General features: G+C 35.7%; 1 protein-coding gene across 1 annotated transcript in view; it reads right to left on the reverse strand.

The window, feature by feature from the left end:
• SLCO6A1 (solute carrier organic anion transporter family member 6A1) overlaps nt 1-22,157 on the reverse strand; it is a 98,109-nt gene that overhangs the window by 70,802 nt on the left and 5,150 nt on the right. The window contains exons 2-6 of the mRNA XM_035015077.1: nt 19,687-19,947; nt 16,368-16,553; nt 14,418-14,514; nt 4,905-5,026; nt 3,953-4,062 (exon numbers count right to left, since the gene is read on the reverse strand). Of these exons, the coding sequence (XP_034870968.1) occupies nt 3,953-4,062; nt 4,905-5,026; nt 14,418-14,514; nt 16,368-16,553; nt 19,687-19,947 (776 nt within the window). The remainder of the gene's footprint in view (nt 1-3,952; nt 4,063-4,904; nt 5,027-14,417; nt 14,515-16,367; nt 16,554-19,686; nt 19,948-22,157) is intronic.

Here is a 22,157-nt window from a genome sequence, read left to right on the forward strand (position 1 = left end):
CAGGTCCTACTTTCAGAGTTTCTGATTCAGTAGGTTTACAACAGGGCCCAAGAATTTGCATTTTTAACAAATTCCCAGGCAATGATGATGATGATGATGATGATGATGATGATGATGATGATGATGGCCTAGGAGCTACACTAAGAACCACTGCACTAGATAATTTTTGTGTTTGGACTCTTTAGAGTTAAAATGAACAGACTCATAGGTTAATCCAGTTGATGAAACCTATTATAATGTTACACAGTAAAGTAAGAAAGCCAAAAACACTTTCTAAGTAGTTGAATAATTCAGCACTCATTAAGAAACAGAAAAAGATTCAGAAGCAAATGGCAGCTTATCAGGTCTGCTCTCTAGTGGGCCTTCCATTGCTTTGTCTTAATTACTACAAAGGCCCGGATATTCAGCTTCTTTCTGTCAGCTTATTGGGCCTATTATCTACTTCTATTATAGCCACTCACTATATTGTCTCTCCATTTGCTTCTCTATCTCAATGGCCTTTGCACACTCATTTTCTCTATGTCAGTTTATTAAACCTGTGTCATTTAAGTTTCCCAGCCTTTCTCCTATATATACTCTCCCAAGAAAGAGAAATTAACTGGTCAGTTTATAGCAGATCTCCCTATTGGATATTTTCTCAAGCTATTTAATAGGTTTTTGGGAAATCTAAGGATTGCTATCTTAGGTTCAAGTTCTGATCCCAGACCTAGTTTTAACTAGGACATTGGAACTACAGCATATAGAGCATGTCAACTCATGCACAAAGAAACACTTCTGGGCACTTTATTCAGAAAGGGCTATGGGCACTTTACTTAGAAAGAAACTGTGAGCATAGCAAACACTCAGAATACAACAGACCTTTCCGAAAAAATGTCCAGGCTTTCCTCTTTTTAAAAAAAATCTATTTTTTTCTTAAATGTAAATATGGGAGGCAAAGAAAAAGGCCAGACATAAAACCAGTATTCAAGGGATTTTATGTAATAAAATCAGGCTTAATTATGGTAGGTGTTGAAAAAGAAAAGGAGAAATCAAATTAGTTCTGCACAGTAGCAGATAATTTCATGCAACAGTCATTTCTTGTAGCACTGTGGCTCTCAGCCCTACTCCATCACAGAGTTTGTCTAAAATCATGGTCTTTACCACACCAGTGGAGATTCATGCAGGTCTGGGAGGTATGGTTGGATTCAAATGGTAACCAACCATTTGTATTCTGGCATATACTTCCTTAGTAAGAGTCTGAAATAAGGACAGGATCAGCAAAATATAAAGTAAACAGTATAGTGGACATAGACAAGTAGACCAAGATACAGGACAGGGTTCAAGTAGCAGTGGGAAACAAATGTTAATGAGGAAACTGATGCAGAGGAATGTTGCAGGAAGGAAAGAGCTCCTAAACGCCCAACCAAGGTTCATTGAAGATGGGGTGCATAGTGTCCCAATCAATTATGGAACTTTTTCTTTCATGTGGTAGAAGCATTAATCTACTTCCTACCCTAATCAAGGTAGCATGACAGTAGACAATGATCCTGCCAGTAAAAGGCCTTGGTGTCTACAGACAAATAGGAGGAAAATATAAGTTGAAGAGGGTATCAATAAACTTCCAATTTCTCAAGTGTTTTACTTGATCATTTAACTTCTCCCTTGCTCTGGTCTTGGTTCCTCATGAAGAACATCTATAATTAGCCATAGAAAATAAGTGATGGTTATCTTTATTAAATCTGTCAATAAGAGTAAAATATATCACCTAGAAAATGCTGCTTTTTCAAGTTTAAAAATGTTTCAGGCCTCTATTCTGAAATTTCACTTACTCTGCTTCTACAAACACCAATATATTTCATCACACCTAGTAGACAACTCAGAGACTGAAAATAGTACATGATGTCCTGACATAAATACAAGTAGTAAATATATCTTAAAAAATCATATTACTTCTGTCAAATGTATATTGATTCTAGTTTCTATGATAGTAATTCACCTGCTTTCAAAGAAAATTCAATATTTTGACTACCAATGTAAATATGGGATAATATCTAAATAATTTAGACACTAGCTTCCTTTGATATAGTCTGTCATCCATTTCTAGTCACACAAGTAATGAATAACACTTTAAATTCAATTGGTCCTTTACAGTTCAAAAAGTTCTTTTGGGGTGCCTGGGTGGCTCAGTGGTTAAGCGTCTGCCTTCGGCTCGGGTCATGATCCCAGCGTCCTGGGATCGAGCCCTGCATTGGGCTCCCTGCTCAAGCAGGGAACCTGCTTCTTCCTCTCCCACTCCCCCGGCTTCCACTTTCTCTCTCTCTGTCAAATAAATAAATAAAATCTTAAAAAAAAAAGTTCTTTCATATCATAATATTCATTGACAATTCTTTGTTCACTGGAGTTCTAGTATATAAATGCCTTCTCTGTTAATAAGATATGAGACTTAAGCATGAGATGAAGAAAAAGAAGGTAAAAGTGTTGATATCTCTGCTGCATACATTTAAAAACAGTTTTCTCCTATAAAATCTTATTCCTTACCTGCTTCTAGCCAGTCTTAATTTCACTGTTTTTTTTTTCTTTTCCCTGATTTATTTCCCTAATTTCCAAGCTTTCTATTTTTATTCTTTTAAAATATATTTTTAACCCATTATATTCTGAGAGCTATGGAGAGTTATTGTTCTTATTCTTTGTTCAACTTTCTTTCACTCTCCCCACCAATCAACTACGCTTTAAACATACAAGTCTTCTCTAAACTGAATATTGCCAAAACTTTGCTGCCTCAAGGTGTTTCCACATGTGTCTCTTATGCCTGGAATTTTCTTAATGACCATTCATAATTCCTTCTCTTGCTTTAGGGTTTTCCACTTAAATGCTCCCTGTTTGGTGAAGCCTACTTTGACCCATATCTAAAGTACATTTTACATGGAATTTTCTCTACACAATTGTTAATCACTTGTTTTTAATCTGCATTATTTTATTTTATTTTATTTTATTTTATTTTATTTTATTATGTTATGTTAGTCACCATATAATACATCATTAGTTTTTGATGTAGTGATCCATGATTCATTGTTAATCTGTATTTTTTAAGATATGAGACCCACATAAGAACATAGCTCCATAAAGGCATGGGTGTTAGTATTATATCTTCAATGCGATTCTGCCCACAACATAAAGGATAAAATTATGAAAAAGAGAAGAGGAAGCAAATTGAATACAGAATCACTATTTAGAAGCTGGGTTTTTTTCAGGGCGCCGGGGTGGCTCAGTCAGTTGAGCATCTGATTCTTGGTTTCAGCTTTGGTAATAATCTCAGGGTCGTGGGATCAAGCTCCACGGCCCACTCCACACTGAGCGTGGAGTAGGCTTGAGATTCTTTTCCTCTGCACCCCCTTCTGCTCCTCCCCCTCTGCCCCTCCCCCTGCTTGTACTCACACAATCTCTCTCTTTCTTTCTCAAATAAATAAAGAAAATCTTAAAAATTCTTAAAAAAGAAGTTGGGTTTTTAAACCCCACTCTGTCTGTATTGTAGGCCTTGTTTCTCACCTAGAGAAGCAAAGGTTTCTTCTCTATTTGATATTGATATATTTTCCATAAAATATGATGTTTGCAAGAATACTTGCTAACTTTTAGAGTTCTCTGCTAAGTCATTTAAACATAATAAAAAAATGTTAATACTTATAAGTCATTTCATTAAATGTCTTATGCATTTCTTCATGGAAAGAACAAAAATAACACAAAAGTAAAATTAAAAGAAATAGAAGGAAAATACTAGTACCATCCTCTGATACAAGCCATGTTCCTGGAAATGCCACTTAGGTAAGGTCTTATTTTCCATTATCTATAAAATGACTAAGTTAATTAAGACTTCAAAAGTCCCACTCAGATTTCAGTTGAACACTTTATCGTTATTTTCTTAAATCCACTACAGGTCAACTTATTTGGCTTGTTCATGTAAAATATTTTACTTTACCCAAATACTAGCAAATAAATCCTTGATACTAATTCCAAATTCCTGATCTTTAATCTTTCCATCAAATGGATGAGGCTGTTTACGCTTCTCAGCTTTTCTCCTTGCTGTACCTATATGATAACAAGTAAAAGAATCTTGTGACATGTTTGAATAATTAAAACACATATACAAATATATGCACACATCTTAATAAACCCAGTTGTTCTTGAAATGACAAGTGAGCTATTTGTGAACAAGCTAAAGTCAATCTAATTAAGTAAAACCACATTCTCCTAAAACAGTGCTCTCATAAAGAACATTCTATGATAATGAAAATTTTCCATATCTGTACTGTCCAATACTGTAGCCATGAGCTATATGTAGCTATTAATACTAGAAATGTAGCTCCTGTGACTGAGTAAATGGGTTTCTAATTTTAATTTAATTTGAAATTTAAATAGCCACATGTGGCAAGTGACTATAGTATTTGACAGCACAGCCCTAAAACGTAAAAGAGTAATATTTGACATTGCTAAAAATATTTTGTGACAATAAAATGTACTACCGTTAGGAAAGTATTTGATTTCTCTAATGTTACATGTTATTTTTCAGTGTTTTCAAAAGAAGTTTAGTACTTATTATTTTATCTTACAATAATTCTTTCAGGTAGTACATGTATTAAATAATGCTAGGTAAATAGATTTAAACACGTTTCTTTTTAAAGACAAGTTATGAACTCTAGCATTTTAAAAAAATGACAAGAAGCAGAATACATACTAATGAAAATCTGGCACATAAATAAAATAATATTTGACCAGATCCAGCTTCATTTGCTCAAATAACACTAGCATATGTCACCATATCTCCATGACAAAAAGAAATGTAGTTCAGCCATATTCTGACACTGGGAGATGGGGGTGGGGCCGAGGAATCTATCGTCTTTTAATTAAATGAATTATATTTTTATAGTCACCTCGTACACTGTGTGGGAAGCATGACAATGGTATTAATGTAGACCATGCAATAAGTGAAACCAAACCAAAATAAATCCACCAATCCTGCAGCCAGCTTTGAATCACATCACTGTCTTCAACACTTTAACAGAGAAAAAATTAAAAATTTTAACATTGTGTATTTCATTACAACAATGCCATAATCAAACAGAAAGAAAGAAAGAGAGAGATGGAACATTTTCTGTTAATTTGTCCCTATCGCTTTGTTTTGCTGATTGTGAGTCCTCCAATTATGTAGTTTTCTTTTATCCTGCAGGATTCTAAATTTTTCCCTTTTCTTTCTTTTACCATGTCCACTCAGGTGGCAAAAGTAATTCTTTGTTCTTTTTGACTTTTTTCACCATTAGAAGCCATGTGTTTGGAAGACTATCCCTTTAAATCTCACCTCTCCTTTAAAATCATTCCTGCCCCTTTAAATCATGCACACCCTTTAGGGCAAGCCTGGCCCTTTAAGGTACACAACTAACCCTTTATCTGGCATCTGACCCTTTAAATCACCTATATGTGGAAATCTCCTTCTTATAGTTCCTTCTCGGACTCAACTGAGATCGAATGTCAATTACCCTTCTAGTGATCATACCTAATCACCCACAGGACCCTTTGTTAGGCTTTGTCTTTCCTCTTACAGCAGTTTTTCTTGGTCTGCCTTTGCAGACTTTGCTGTAAGCAGGGTGGGATGGGAATGGGAAGGATCCTGTGCTGGGTTTGTTGATTTTCTCTTTTTACTCACTGTTCATTTTGCAGTTTCAGCGTTCTTTGTCTTCAGTCATGCTAAGGCCATGATCTTGGGAAAATTTTCATAGTTGTGAAGTTATTTTGTATCATTTAGGGAGAAGATTTGGGGTGTTCATTACCATATAGCTACCACTGTCTTCAGTTCCACAGATATCTAACACCTTGTCCAACCATCTGTTGTGGGAAAAATACCTACATACTCAAGAACCAGTTTTGAAGGTGCTGGTTTCTCACAGGAAATTCTGTTGTCAACAGAGACCTGGTGAGGAGCTTGCATATAGACCTTGCCTTTCATAGAATGTGGAGAATATTCCGTTTTATTCATTAGTGGGACAGCCCTTTATCCATTACTACATTATTCAGGGGGTCAAGTTCCAACTTGCAATGCTACAAGGCTGCAATCTTGAATTCCATTATCCAATAGGTATACACATCTGAACATGTTATGCACAAGGAGTTTCAACTCTAGATTGTCACTAGGGCTACGTGTTGCCTCACTGACTATAATATTTAGAAATTTTCTTTTTTTCTCCTTTTGCTTTTGAATCCAGCTATGTAGTGTAACCATGTGCATTATGCTACATTATTAAATATGTGTAAATAATTGATAACCAAGAAGACTGAGGAAATTAACTAAAAGTGTAAGCAAAGAACAAAGAAAAACACAAAATATAAGCAGAATTAAATACAATGCCCTATATATCAATAGATTTTTCTCCTACTAGAAATAATTAAGAAATCTAATAATATAAAGATTCCATGCACAATACTAACAAAAATACTTTAAATTACTAGGAATAAACTTAGTGGAATATTTTCAACAAGGAGAATCCTTTTCTGGAGAAATAAAAGAACTAAAATTTAATCAAGTCAAAATAAAAAAGGGTATTAATGAGATGCAATAAAAAATGGAGGCACCAACTGTTAGGTTAAATGAAGCAGAAGAATTTGTGATACAGAAGAAAAATGATGGAGAATAAGGAAATGAGAAAAAGAGAGAAACTCAACTACTGGATCATAAGGGGAGAATTTGAGAGATAAGTGATACCATAAAGAGAAACAATATTAGAATAATTGGGATCCTAGAAGAAGAGGAAAGGGTGGGGGCAGAAGGTATATTTGAGCAAATTATAGCTGAGAACATAATTAATCTGAGGAAGGAAACAAATATTCAAGTCCAGGAGGCAAAGAGAACCCCCCTCAAAATCAGTAAAAATAGGTCAACACCTCAACATACAACAGTGAAGCTTGCAAATCTCAGAGACAAAGAAAAAATCCTGAAAGCTCAGGACAAGAGGTCCTTAACCTACAAGGGTAGAAACATTAGACCGGCAGAACAGCTATCCAAAGAGACCTGGCAGGCCAGAAAGGACTGGTGTGATATATTCAGGATGCTAAGTGAGAAAAATATGCAGCCAAGAATACTTTATCCAGCAAGGCTGTCATTCAAAATAGAAGGAAGGTAAAAAGCTTCCAGAACAAACAGAAACCAAAAGAATTTGTGATCACTAAACCAGCAAGAAATATTAAAGGGGATCCTTTAACCGAAGAGAGGGCCCAAAAGTAACATAGACCAAAAAAGAACAGAGAGAATATACAGAAACACTGAGTTTACAGGTAATACAATGACACTAAATTCATATCTTTCAGTAGTTACTCTGAATGTAAAATGGGCTAAAAGTTCCAATCAAAAGACACAGGGTATCAGATGGATAAGAAAGCAAGATCCATAGATATGTTTCCTGCAAGAGACTCATTTTAGACCCAAGACACCTCCAGATTGAAAGTGAAGGGGTGGAAAACCATTTACTATGCTAATGGACATCAAAACAAGGCTGGGTGGCAATCCTTATATCAGACAAATTAGATTTTAAACCAAAGACTGTAATAAGAGATGAGGAAGGACACTAGATCATAAGTAAAGAAGTCTATCCAGAGGTGCTCAGTTGGTTAAGCGACTGCCTTCGGCTCAGGTCATGATCCTGGAGTCCCAGGATCAAGTCCCGCATCAGGCTCCCTGCTCAGCAGGGAGTCTGCTTCTCCCTCTGACCCTCCCCACTCTCATGCTCTCTCTATCTCATTCTCTCTCTCAAATAAATAAATTTAAAAAAAAAAAGAGTCTATCCAACAAGAAGATCTAACAATTGTAAATATTTATGCCCCTAACATGGGAGCAGTCAATTATATAAACCAATCAATAACAAAGTTAAAGAAACATATTGATGATAATACAATAATAGTAAGGTACTATAACACTCCACCTACTGCAATGGACAAATCATCTAAGCAGAAGATCAACAAGGAAACAAGGACTTTGAATGACACATTGGACCAGATGGACTTCACAGATATTTTCAGAGCATTCCATCCTAAAGCAACATCATACACATTCTTCTTAAGTGCACATGGAATATTCTCCAGAATAGATCACATACTGGATCACAAATCAGGTCTCAACCAGTACCAAAAGTTTGCGATCATTTCCTGCATATTTTCAGACCACTGTGCTTTGAAATTTCAACTCAGTCACAAGAGGAAATTTGGAAAGAACTCAAATACATGGAGGTTAAAGAGCATCCTACTAAAGAATGAAGGGGTCAACCAGGAAATTAAAGGAGAATTTAAAAAATTCATGGAAACAAATGAAAATGAAAACTCAACTATTCAAATCCTTTGAGATGTAGCAAAGGCGGTCCTAAGAAGGAAGTATATAGCAATACAAGCCTTTCTCAAGAAACAAGAAAGGTCTCAAATACACCACCTAAACTTATACCTAAAGGAGCTGGAGAGCAAATAAAGCCTAAACCTAGCAGGAGAAGAGAATTAATAAAGATTAGAGCAGAAATCAATGAAATAGAAACCAAAAAAAATAGTAGAACAGATCAATGAAATTAGGAGCTGGTTCTTTGAAAGAATTGATAAGATCAATAAACCCCTGGCCAGACTTATCAAAAAGAAAAGAGAAAGGACCCAAATAAATAAAATCATGAATGAAAGAGAAGAGATCACAACCACCACTGAAGAAATACAAACAATTATAAGAACATATTATGGGGGCATCTGGGTGGCTCAGTTGTTAAGCATCTGCCTTCAGCTCAGGTCATGATCCCAGGGTCCGTGTCAGGCTCCCTGCAGGAAACCTGCTTCTCCCTCTCCCGCTCTCCCTGCTTGTATTCCCTCTCTCACTGTCTCTCTCTCTGTCAAATAAATAAATAAAATCTTTTAAAAAAGAACATATTATGAGCAACTATATGGCAACAAATTAGGCAATCTGGAAGAAATGGATGCATTCCTAGAAACATATAAACTACCAAAACTGAAACAGGAATAAATAGAAAATATGAACAGATCCATAACCAGCAAGGAAATTGAAGCAGTAATCAAAAATCTCCCAACAGAGACACCTGGCTGGCTCAGTCATTTAAGTGTCTACCTTTGGCTCAGGTCATGATCTCAGGGTCCTGGGATCGAGTACCGAATTCGGCTCCTCACTCAGCAGGTAGCCTGCTTCTCCCTCTGCCTGCAGCTCCCCCTGCTCTGCTTTCTCTCTCTCTCTCTCTCTCTCTCTCTCTCTCTCTCTCTCTCTCTCTCTCTCGTGCGTGAGCAAAAAAAAAAAAAAATTTAAAAAAAAAAAAAAATCCCAACAAAGCAGAGTCCAGGGATGGATGGCTTCCCAGGTGAATTCTACCAAAGATTTTAAAAAAATTAATACTAACTTTTCTGAAGCTGTTTCAAAAAATAGAAATGGTAGGAAAACTTCCAAACTCTTTCTATGAGGCCAGCATTGCCTTGATCGTAAAACCAGACAAGACCCCACCAAAAAGGAGAATTACAGACCAATATCCCTGATGAACATGGATGCAAAAATTTTCACCAAGATACTAGCCAATAGGATTCAACAGTACATTAAAAGTATTATTCACCATGACCAAGTGGGATTTATTCCTGGGCTGCAAGGGTGATTCAACATCTGCAAATCAATCAATGTGATACACTACATTAATAAAAGAAAGGACAACAATTGTGTGATCCCCTCAATAGATGCAGAAAAAGCATTTGACAGTGTACACATCCTTTCTTGATTAAAAATCTTCAAAGTGAAAAAAAAAATCTTCAAAGCGTAGGGAGAGAGGGAACATACCTCAATATCATAAAAGCCATATGCAAAAAGACTACAGCAAATATCATTCTCAATGGGAAAAAACTGAGAGCTTTTCCCCTAAGGTCAGGAACACAGCAGGGATGTTTACTCTCACCACTGTTGTTCAACATATTACTAGAAATCCTAGCCTCAGCAATCACACAACAAAAAGAAGTAAAAGGCATCTAAATCAGCAAAGAAGTCAAACTCTCACTCTTCACAGATGACATGATACATTATGTGGAAAAAACAAAGACTCCACCAAAAAATTTCTAGAACTCATATAGGAATTCAGAGAAGTGGCAGGACATAAAATCAGAGAAATCAGTTGCATTTTTAAACACTATCAATGAAACAGAAGAGAAATTAAGGAGTCGATCCCATTCACAATTGCACCAAAAATTATAAGATACCTAGGAATAAACCTAACCAACGAGGCAAAGGATCTGTACTCAGAATACTATAGAACACTCATGAAAAAAATTGAAGACACTAAGAAATGGAAAAACGTTCCATGCTCACGGATTGGAAGAACAAATATTGTGAAAATGTCTAGGCTACCTAGAGCAATGTATACATTTAAAGCAATCCCTATCAAAATACTATCAACTTCTTTCACAGAGCTGGAACAAATAATTTGAATATTTGTATAGAACCAGAAAAGAACCTGAATAGCCAAAGGAATGTTGAAAAAGAAAACCAAAGCTGGGGGCATCACAATTCCAGACTTCAAGCTCTATTACAAAGCTGTGATCATCAAGACAGTATGGTACTGGCATAAAAACAGACACACAGATCCATGGAACAGAATAGAAAACCCAGAAATGGACCCTCAACTCTATGATCAACTAATTTTGACAAAGCAGGAAAGAATATCCAATGGAAAAAAGATAGTCTCTTCAACAAATGGTGCTGTAAATGTTGGACAGCCACATGCAGAAGAATGAAACTGGACCATTTTCTTATACCATACACAAAAACAGACTCAAAGGGATGAAAGACCTAAATGTGAGACAGGAATCCATCAAAATCCTAGAGGAGAATGCAGGCAGCAACCTCTTTCACCTCAGCTGCAGCAACTTTTTGTGAGACACGTCTCCAAAGGCAAGGGAACCAAAGGCAAAAATGAACTATGGGGACTTCATCAAGATAAAAAGCTTCTGCATAGCAAAGGAAACAGTCAATAAAACCAAAAGACAACCGACAGAATGGGCGAAGATATTTACAAATGATATATCAGATAAAGGGCTAGTATCCGAAATCTATGAAGAACTTATCAAACTCAACACCCATAGAACAAATCAAGAAATGGGCAGATGACATGAACAGACATTTCTCCAAAGAAGACCTATAAATGGCCAACAGACATATGAAAAAATGTTCAACATCACTTGGCATCAAGGAAATACAAATCAAAACCACAATGAGATAGCCCCTCACACTGGTCAGAATGGCTAAAATTAACAAGTCAGGAAAAAATAGATGTTGGCAAGGATGAGGAGAAAGGGGCACCCTCTTACACAGTTGGTGGAAATGCAAGCTAGTGCAGCCACTCTGGAAAACAGTATGGAAGTTCCTCAAAAAGTTGAACATAGAGTTACTCTATGACCCAGCAATTGCACTACTAGAAATTTACCTCAAAGATATAAATGTAGTGATCCGAAGGGGCACCTGCACCCCAATGCTTATAACAGCAATGTCCACAATAGTCAAACTATGGAAAGAGCCCAGATGTCCATTGACGGATGAATGGATAAAAGAAGATGTGATATATATATATATATATATATATATATACAGACACACACACATATACACACACACACAATGGAATAGTACTCAGTCATCAAAAAAATGATATCTTGCCATTTGCAATGATGTGGATGGTATTTGGCTAGGTCTAGAGGGTATTTGGCTAAGTGAAATAAGTCAATCAGAGAAACACAATTATCATAGGATCTCACTCATATGTGGAATTTAAGAAACAAAGGATCATAGGGGAAGGGAGGGAAAAATAAAACAAGATGAAATCAGAGAGGGAGACAAACCATAAGAGACTCTTAATCACAGGAAACAAACTGAGGGTTGCTGGAGGGGAAGGGGTTGGGGGGGATGGGGTAACTGGGTGATGGACATTAAGGAGGGCACGTGATGTAATGAGCACTGGGTATTATATAAGACTGATGAATCACTGAACTCTACTTCTGAAACTAATAATATATTATATGTTAATTGAATTTAAATTTAAAAAGGAAAAAAGAAAGTTATTCTAATTATAGTCTTCAAAAGTTTTTGTCTTTTTACTGTAAATTAGCTAGCACTAAGTATTCAGAATCTTTGCTAACTATATATAATATAATATAATGTAATATAATATAATATATTATAATATCTAAAATAATAATGGATAATTGTATCATTATAATAATATATTATATATATATTATATATATCACTGTTACCATACTTCAGTCGTTAAGCATCTGCCTTCAGCTCAGGTCATGATCCCAGGTCCTGGGATCGAGTCCCATATTGGGCTCCCTGCTCAGTGGGAAGCCTTCTTCTCCCTCTCCCACTCCCCCTGCTTGTGTTCCCTCTCTCGCTGTGTCTCTCTCTGTCAAATAAATAAAATCTTTTTTAAAAAAATAAAAAAATAAAAAATAAATTGAAATTGGACATTACATTTATATGTACAACTAAAACCAGACAAGGACACTAGAAGAAAATTTCAAGCCAATATCCCTGATGAGCACAGTTTCAAAAATCCTCAACAAAATATTAGGAAAATGAATTTAACAATACATTAAAAGAATCATACACCATGATCAAGTGGAATTTATTCCAGGCATGCAAGGATGGTTCAGTATCTGCATATCAATCAATGTGATACACCACATGAACAAAATGAAAGATAAAAATCATAGGATTCTGTCAATTGATGTAGAAAATCATTTGACAACTTCAGCATTCATTCATAATAAAAACTCTCAACAAATTGAGTTTAAAGGAAACACACATCAACATAATAAAGACCATATATGACAAAGTAAGATCAGAAGCAGGAGAAGGATGCCCACATTTAGTCAACACAGCACTGGATGTACTAGCCAGATCAATTGGTCAAGAAAAATAAATAAAGGCATTCAAATCAGAAAGGAATGAGTAAAACTGTCTCTGAAGATGACATGATCCTAAATATAGAAAACTTAAAGATTCCACCAAAAAACTGTTGAGGGTACCAAGTCATGACACCATTCTATCAAGTCAGCTATTATTGGATAACAGGTTACAGAGTAAGACCAGTGAAATCTGTAGTTGTCATACTGTCACACTTTTTTGTCTTATCAGATGCTCCCTTGTCAGAGGCAGTATTGTGTGAAAACCACAGGGATGAATATGGCATCTCTAAGTCTTTGAATGGTGCTGCTAGAAGAAGCACCATATGTAGATGTTACAGACGAAATGTTTAGACATTTTTCCAAAGAAGATAGACAAATAGGCAACAAGTAAATGAAACGGTGCTCAACATCACTAATCATTAGGGAAAAGAAAATCAAAACTGCAATGAGCTATCATCTCATAACTGTCAGGATGGCTATTAGAAGAAGAAGGAGAAGGAGAAAGAGAAGAAGAAAGAAAAGGTGGAGGAGGAGGAAGAAGAAGAAAGAGAATAACAAGTGCTAGCAAGGATGTTGAGAAATTGGAACCCTTATGTACTACTGGTGGGAATGTAAATGGTAGAGCCTCTACTGAAAATAGAATGGAAGTTCCTCAAAAATATTAAAAATAGAATTACCATATGATTTAGTAATCCCACTTCTGAGTATATATCCAAAAGAATTGAAAATAGAATTTCAAAGAGTTATTTGCTTATCCATGTTAACTGCAGCATTATTCACAGTAGCCAAGGGGTGGACATAATAAGCTAAATGCCCATAGACAGGTACATGGATAAAGAAGTATGATATTTACATGCAATGGAATATCATTTAGCCTTAAAAAGGAAGCAAATAGTAGCATATGCTATAGCATGGATTAACCTTGAGGACATTAAGCTAAGTAAAAAAGCCAGTCACAAAAAAGACAAATGCATGATTCCACTTATATGAAGTATAAAATGTAGTGAAAATTGTAGAAAGTAGAATGGTGGTTTTCAGGGGCTGGGGAGAAGTGGGTAAATGGCAGTTACTGTGTGATGGATACAGAGTTTTAGCTTTGCAAGATAAAAAGTTCTAGTGATCTGTTGTACAACAATGTGCACATCATTAACACGACTGTACTATACACTTAAAAATGGTTAAGATCGTAAAGTTTGCGTTATGTGTTTTCTCCACAATTTTTCAAAAACTACATGTAGAATTAGTAATAAAGTTGTCATTATAAATAGTGTTTTTAAAACTACATTTCAAACAGTAAAGATAAAAGTATATATTCTAGATTTATATGTACATATATGTGCATATCAGTCACATTTACATACGTTTTTCCTAAAAATATGATTGTTACAAATTAAATATATATGTTTACAGGCTACAGTATTTATCCAATAAATATTTTATACAACGTAAACAACAAACAAGGAAATAAAACAGCTTACCTAATTGCAGAAGTTCTGTTCTCAGAGCCTTTGATGAGGGGTGCTGCTATCACATAACTCAAAGAATAGCCGAGTACTACTGAAGCTTCCATTATGCCTATAAAGTGAATACTGAACATCAAACAACTACATAAGCGAGTTTGTCATGATAAAAATTATATCACTGAAATAGATGACTTCTGAAAGCCTCATGTCATACTTCCTTAGTCAGGGTCCTCCTGAGAAACAGAACCCATAGGATATTGAGAGAGAGATTTTTAAGGCGTTGCCCCATACAATTATAAGGCCTGGCAAGTCCAAATTTGTAGGGCAGGCCAGCAGGCTGGTAATCCAGGTAAGAGTTAATATTAAAGTTTTGGTCCATACTTAAGCTTAAAACCCACAGGGTGGGTCAGGAAGCTGGAAAAACTCAGGCAGAGTTTCTATCTAGCAGCCTGGAGAAAGAATTGTTTCTTTTTTGGGAAACCTAAGTTTTTGCTCTGAAAGCCTTCAACTGATTAAATAAGGCTCACCCACATAGAGGAGAGTAATCCGCTTTACTCAGTCTACTGACTGTATTACTCACATCTAAAAAATATAGCAGAAACATCTAGACTGATGTTTGACCAAACAAATCTAGCAAAGCTGACACATAAAATTAACCATCATATATATACATATATTATCCAATGCATATATTAAAGAAACTTTGATAAGGTAATTATATAATTTACTGTATCTTATTTCATCTATATATTTAATATAATATAAATATGTTTACATTTAATATAATTATAAATTCAATATACCTGATTACACTTTGTGGTACCTTTGTATACTTCACCTTAGCTGCCATGGTGGCAGGAGGTGGCAACTTTTTGCAGTGCATTTTAATTACTATTCGGTAGATGTGCATTTTAATTACTATTCAGTAGAACCAAATATAAAACAAACAGATTTGTTGCCACCCTCAGCCAACACTAGTAAATCACTGCAATTTTTTTTCTAAAAGCAAACATAAATATGAATATCATCTATTTTAATTTATTGACATAATTTTCCTTACTTCTGGGGGAAAAATAATTATTTTGGTGCAAAATGCTATGTTCTCTAAAGTCACCTTCACAACACTTTAAATTTTTTTTAATTTAAAAAAATATATGATAGATAACTCTGTACAGATAGATGATCTACCAAGGCCATAGCTATTGCAACATAAAGAAATACAGATTATCATGAGATATACCCCTGGGTCACTTACTGTAGGATACCATGGCATAAAAGATTAGAAATAGAAGATACTACATTGTAGTCAATTAAATAGCATATCACTTCTCTCCTTGATAGGATGAACAAGATTATATTTTCATTAACTTCAAAATATCTGAGCCCCACAAAAGTGAAGTAAGTTAATGCATGTAAAGAGCTTAGTACAATGATGATGATGATTTCAACACCACACTGAATCAAATACTGAGGAGGCAGGAAACAAATTTTCTGTCCCCTTATGAACATGATGGCAGCAACTTCTCCCCTATGTCCTCAAAGTTTAAACATACAACTATTCAATTAAATCTAATAATTTGAGACTTTTACCCAGAGAAATTAAATGCAATCTATATAGTTTAATACGACATATATATCAATGTTATATATATTATATATTTTAGACGTAATACTTAGAAAGAGTGTAGTTTTTATTACTTAAGAAAGTATATCCTTTTCCTATTTTTCTTTACCTTTTTGAGGACTTTCAGATGACTTGTCTACAATTTCAAATCTTAAGCAATTCCTCAGAATTAGGCAGCTCAATGTGATTTTGAAATCAAACATACCACTTACCATTTATTATAATGTTATTATAAGGGCCAATAATTAGCACTCACGTATCAGTTTAGATATGTACACCAAGATGTGAAAGCTCAATAAAAGTTCAAAACTGGCCGACCATATGAGGAAAAGAAAACTTGCCTAGGTAAATACCAGCTGAGTGTATGGCAACACTGTTGTCGATAAAGACTGTTCCAAGGATATAAAGAGGCATTCCTGCTACTCCCTGCAGAATCTGCCCCAGGATGAAGGAAGCTATATACTTTGCTTGGAATGATGGTGCCTCGTTATTGCAAACCTTGTTAGTCTTCATTTCTTGGCAAATATCTTTTGAAAAGATAATTATTTTTTGTTAAATGAGTCAAAAATGATATGCAGTATCTCTCATGCAATATTTCACCTTTTACAAAGTTATTTGCACCAGTGTGCCTTTTTTTCCCACAAACATTTCATTTACACTGAAGGTAGCAGTTCTAAAATCAGTCATTATATTCTCATAAAAATGTAATTATAAAAGGAATTTTGTGGGAATACTGGAAAAGATGCATATATTATAAACCAAATATAAATGCGTATGCACAATAACATGTATATACACAATTATGTGTGCATAGGTGTATATACATATACACACATACACAACATACATATGTTCCTCTTAAATTTGGCAACTGGTATCCCTGACTTTTGACGCCCAGGAAAAAGTATTTCTTTTTTTTTTTTTTTTAAAGATTTTATTTATTTATTTGACAGAGAGAGACACAGCGAGAGAGGGAATACAAGCAGGTGGAATGGGAGAGGGAGAAGCAGGCTTCCCGCCGAGCAGGGAGCCCGATGTGGGGCTCGATCCCAGGACCCTGGGATCATGACCTGGGCCGAAGGCAGACGCTTAACGACTGAGCCACCCAGGTGCCCTGGAAAAAGTATTTCTAATGTTCTAGATTATCTGTATTATCAGATTATTTTCTGAGTTTAGTTCTATATCCACTTCATCAGCAATCTTCACATTAACTTTGTGTCACTCTGTTTAAATAATTTCCCTTTTTAGGGCACCTGGGTGGCTCAGTCGGTTAAGTGTCTGCCTTCGGCTCAGGTCATGATCCCAGCCAGGGTCCTGGCATGGAGTTCCGCATGGGGCTCCCTGCTCAGTGGGGAGTCTCCGTCTCCCTCCCCCCTGCTCATGCTCTCTTTCCCTCTCTCTCTCACTCTCTCTCAAATAAATAAAATCTTTTAAAAAATAATAATAAATAAATAAATAATTTCCCTTTTTAGACCCACTAATTTCTTCTCATAAAGAGGAGGCATTATACAATAAAAATTTATTTCCATTAAAGTTAGTCATTATATGGCAAGCCATTAGATTTTAAATTCCTTTAGGTGGCCGTCTATTTCTTATGCTTTTTTTATTCACATGGTTGTAAAACAATAGCAAGTAAATGTTTCTTAGAATTGCATTTGTTATCAGATTGGTAGATCCAGGCAATGCTATTAGATCGTTCTGATTGTGTCCATTTTGATGGGAATTTAACAAACACTCTTAAAGTATTTTTGTGGAAAACTGGCTAGAGTGCAGATTGCAATTTAGTACACTAATGGAAATTTTCATCTGGGTCAGTACCCATATCAAATGCTAGTTGACTCCATGTCAAGTGGGAGGAGTTCTTTAGAATTGTGATTCAAAATACTGATGATTCAATTTAATCAGATATGTTAACTTGTGGTGATATCAGTATCAATGTGATATTTTAAATGCCTGATCTTAGTCCTTTGAATTTTTCTCCTCCCATGTACTTGTACTCCACTTAATTAATTTTAAACTTTCAAAAACATTAACTACAAACCTTTCTTAGTTGCAATTTCAAGCATTCCACATTCAAAACATCCCTATCTTTCCAGCTCACTTCTGGTAACCCAATTCCAACAATCCTTAAAACCCACTACGATTTCGATACTGCTCCTTTCGCCATCCCAATATCCTCTTACGTCCTTCACTTCTCCCATTGTCATTTTAGCACTTCTAAATTCCTTGCTCTCTTATCAAGCAATCCCTTGGTAAAACTGCAAACTTCATCAAATTAAACTCTTCTCCCTACTCCGCTCTTATACTTGTAAAGCTGCATGTGGATGGGAGAAAATACACAACCATGCAAATCTCACTTTGAATTCATAATTATTAAACTCAAGGAGGTCATTCAGCCTCCTGATAATCAAATACATCCGTAGTCTGCTATTCCTGCCTTCTCCTGTAAAATTCAATTTGTTTGTTTCCCTTCCCCTAGGGATCATGGTCCTGAGATTCCTGCTGTCCAACATCTGAAAATAAATGTTTTCCACCAAGAGAATAAAATATTATAAATATATGTGAATATTATATAGTTCATATATTGAGGATATATATCAACATATTATTTAATAATAAATGTTCTATAAATTGCATTTAATATGGAATATTTATTTGAATTGTGAGCACACATCATAAACATACTTTTAAATATCATAAGCATGTATATACACATACATACACACATGGAGACATCCGCATGGCTTTTTCCACCATGTCTCGCTAAAGTCCAATTTAAAGTTGCCAAAATGGGTAAATCTATTTTAACATTGCTATGAACTATACACAGCAAGAAAGTACTCAACACAATAGTGCCAGGAATAGTGCTGTGGAACTTCAAAATAGCCTTTGTCTACAAGCAATAGCAAAAAGATTGTGGAATAAATCTTTTTTTAAGATTTTATTTATTTATTTATTTATTTGACAGACAGAGAGAGAGAGAGAGAGAGCACAAGCAGGGGGGGCAGAGGGAGGGGGAGAAGCAGGCTTCCTGCTGAGCAGGGAGCCCGACGCGGGGCTCGATCCCAGGACCCTGAGATCATGACCTGAGTTGAAGGCAGATGCTGAACCGACTGAGCCACCCAGGTGCCCAGAATAAATCTTTCTAAAAATGACAAAGTGAAGAAGCCACTAATCTTTTTAGATTCCAAGTCCTACGCCAAAGGGCAGCTCCCATTTTGAAATGGTAGGAGTCTGATCTTTCTTTTTCTGTGTGCTTATTTATGTATTTATCTGTGCTCTTGTGTATGTGTGCTGAGGTCAGAATAAAGGATTAAGGAAAGCATATTGTGGAAGACATAAGGAATTACCAAAGTTCTCAAGAGATTTATAATACATATGAAAACTGACAAAAGAGAAACAATTTCATAAAATAATGATCCCAAAATATTCCTTCTTCTTCCTATGCCTATGTCTTACATGAAAGGATATATGATCATGAGAAGATAAGAGAATGGCATATATACGTTAGTAGGGAGCTACAATTAAATAGCTTAATAAACTTGGTAATATACATAGACACAGATGGATGGATGTACAGACAAGTATTACAGTCTATTTTAAGTTCCTAAAGCCAATATTTAAATGAATAATAATTTGATGCACCTTTTATAATCTTACCTCCAATGGCTACACTTGCTTTATGATCTCCAACACTAAAGTATGGAAAAGCAAATAAAAGTGATCCAAGTCCTACTAAAAAGGAGGAAAATGTAATCCATCTTGGTATGTTTCCTCTCCCTCCATAGTATGATATAAACACTACTATCAGGCAGGATGAAATATCATAAGTCAAAGACAACAATAAATTCTCCATGTTGCTCAGATGATTGTCCTTCTCAAAAGTGTCAATGCTCAGATCTATGAGACCAAACACAATACCTAAAATGTAAAAAGAAAAAAAAGAAAGCAATAATATGCATTTTAAGAAACAAAATAGAACACCATTATAATCATTACAAGCCAAAACAACTTACATTGATTTAAGTTTATTTTACATTATTCTGACTGTTTAAGATCCATAAGCACATGATTTGTTTTCTAAAATACGAATAGGCCTTAACCTCTATGAAATATTTGCTAATTGAATTTTTATACCTATTCTGTACCTATTTAACTGGAGAATACTGATCTTTTTTAGTCATCTTACTTAGTACTGATCTTTATTTTTAAGGATTTTTTCTTTAGTTTTACTAAGTTTTACTAGCAAAACTAGTAAAGTTTTACTTTACTAAGATTTTATTCTTAGTACTGATCAATTATAAAAATGAATAAATAACAGGGGCACCTGGGTGGCTCAGTTGGTTAAGCATCTGCCCTTGGCTCAGGTCATGATCTCAGGGTCCTGGTATCAAGCCCCGCATCGGGCTCCTTGCTCAGCAGGGAGTCTGCCTCTCCCCCTTGCTCATGCCCTCTCTCGCTCTCTTCTCTCTCACTCTCAAATAAATAAATAAAATCTTTTTTAAAAATGAATAAATAACAATCTAATGAATATTTATCTACCACCCACAACAGGAAATAAAACATCAAAATATCTGAAGCCCAGCATGCACTCCCCAAACGCATTCTTCTCTCTCTTTCCATAACCCATATTCTATATTTGAAGTTTATAATTTCTGACTCCTTTATTTTTTTTAAAGATTTTATTTATTTATTTGAGAGAGAGAATGAGAGAGAGAGAGCACATGAAATGGGGGAGGGTCAGAGGGAGAAGCAGACGCCCGATGCGGGACTCGATCCAGGGACTCCAGGATCATGACCTGAGCTGAAGGCAGTCGCTCAACCAACTGAGCCACCCAGGCGCCCCTCTGACTCTTTTAAACACTTCTTTTTTGACAACGTGTATATCCTTGAACAATACAGAGAACTGTCGTGTTCCTAAACATTAAGTAAATGGTATTACATAGGTGCATTCCTATCCCTTAGTATCCAACCAGGAAAAAAACAATTGTACTAAATACTTGAAACATACAGAAATTAATGCAGAGGTTGGTTACAAAAATAACACATTTGTTGGAGTGAAAAGGGAAAAGAGTTACCAATCAAAACTCATGATACCTATAAGGCGGAAGTTGCTGGAGCATGGGCTGCTGCCCCTGGAACTGCAATCGCTCTCTCTTTTGCAGGAGGCCAGGACCTACACTACTGCTAATGCTTTGAGAGACAACTCACAGTCATCCACTGCTTCTGCCGCTCTTGCATTTGCAGAGCCAGAGCCATAAGCACTGGCTGCTGAGGCACCCACTGTTGGCTGCTGATGGAGCTGCAGAGATGCCTAAGCATAAATCCAGGAGTTCTTATTCACCCAGGATTGCTGCTATCGTCAAAAACACCACCACAGAGAGGAAAAAAACAACAAAAAAAGAGGCTTTCCTTTGCCCCCTTTTCAAATCTACTGCCATAGCCTCTCATTGGCAACACCAAGTGGAAGCCAGTGAGAAAGAAAGGCTGGAAAATGTAGTTTACAGCCTCCTAGGCCCCTCTAAATAGGCGTGAGTCTAGACCACAAATAGTGAAGTCTATGGCCAACAGACAAGTAACTTGCAGAGTTCACCTTTTAGACCACTCAGGATTCATTTTCACCTTCTTCCTCTATTTAAACTAGCACACCAAAGTAAGAGCAACATCCTCATGCTTCTGCCTAACATTGTGCAATTATCATTCTTACAAAGATGTTCTTACTCTTTCAAAAAAACAAAAACAAAAAAACAAAAAAGAGACAGAGTTCAACCAGTCATCATATCCATCACAAGGTAATTTTACTCCATCTTCTAGTTCAATCATAAACCTAAATGGATTTTCTTAATACAAAAAGTAAATTGCAAAGGTATAAATGGTATAAAAAGGTATGAAAGGTATAAATAGACTTAACTAAATTTGTGAGGGAACTGTACTGAAAAAGGAACTGTAAGTCAGACTTGGAGCAACAACAGTTTAACAGACCAAGACCAGCAGGAAACAAGATATAAAAACTTGGTTGCATCAAAGAGAAGAGTTCTCTTCAACTCTCATTTTAGATGTGGCCAAAGAGGATAATGGCCAAGGAAAGAAATGTCACTAAATGGGTCCAGCTCTGGGGTTGGGGTATTAAT

The sequence above is a fragment of the Mirounga leonina genome, unplaced genomic scaffold, assembly GCF_011800145.1.
Source record: "Mirounga leonina isolate KUSES-001 unplaced genomic scaffold, KU_Mleo_1.0 Mir_168, whole genome shotgun sequence".
NCBI lineage: Eukaryota > Metazoa > Chordata > Mammalia > Carnivora > Phocidae > Mirounga > Mirounga leonina.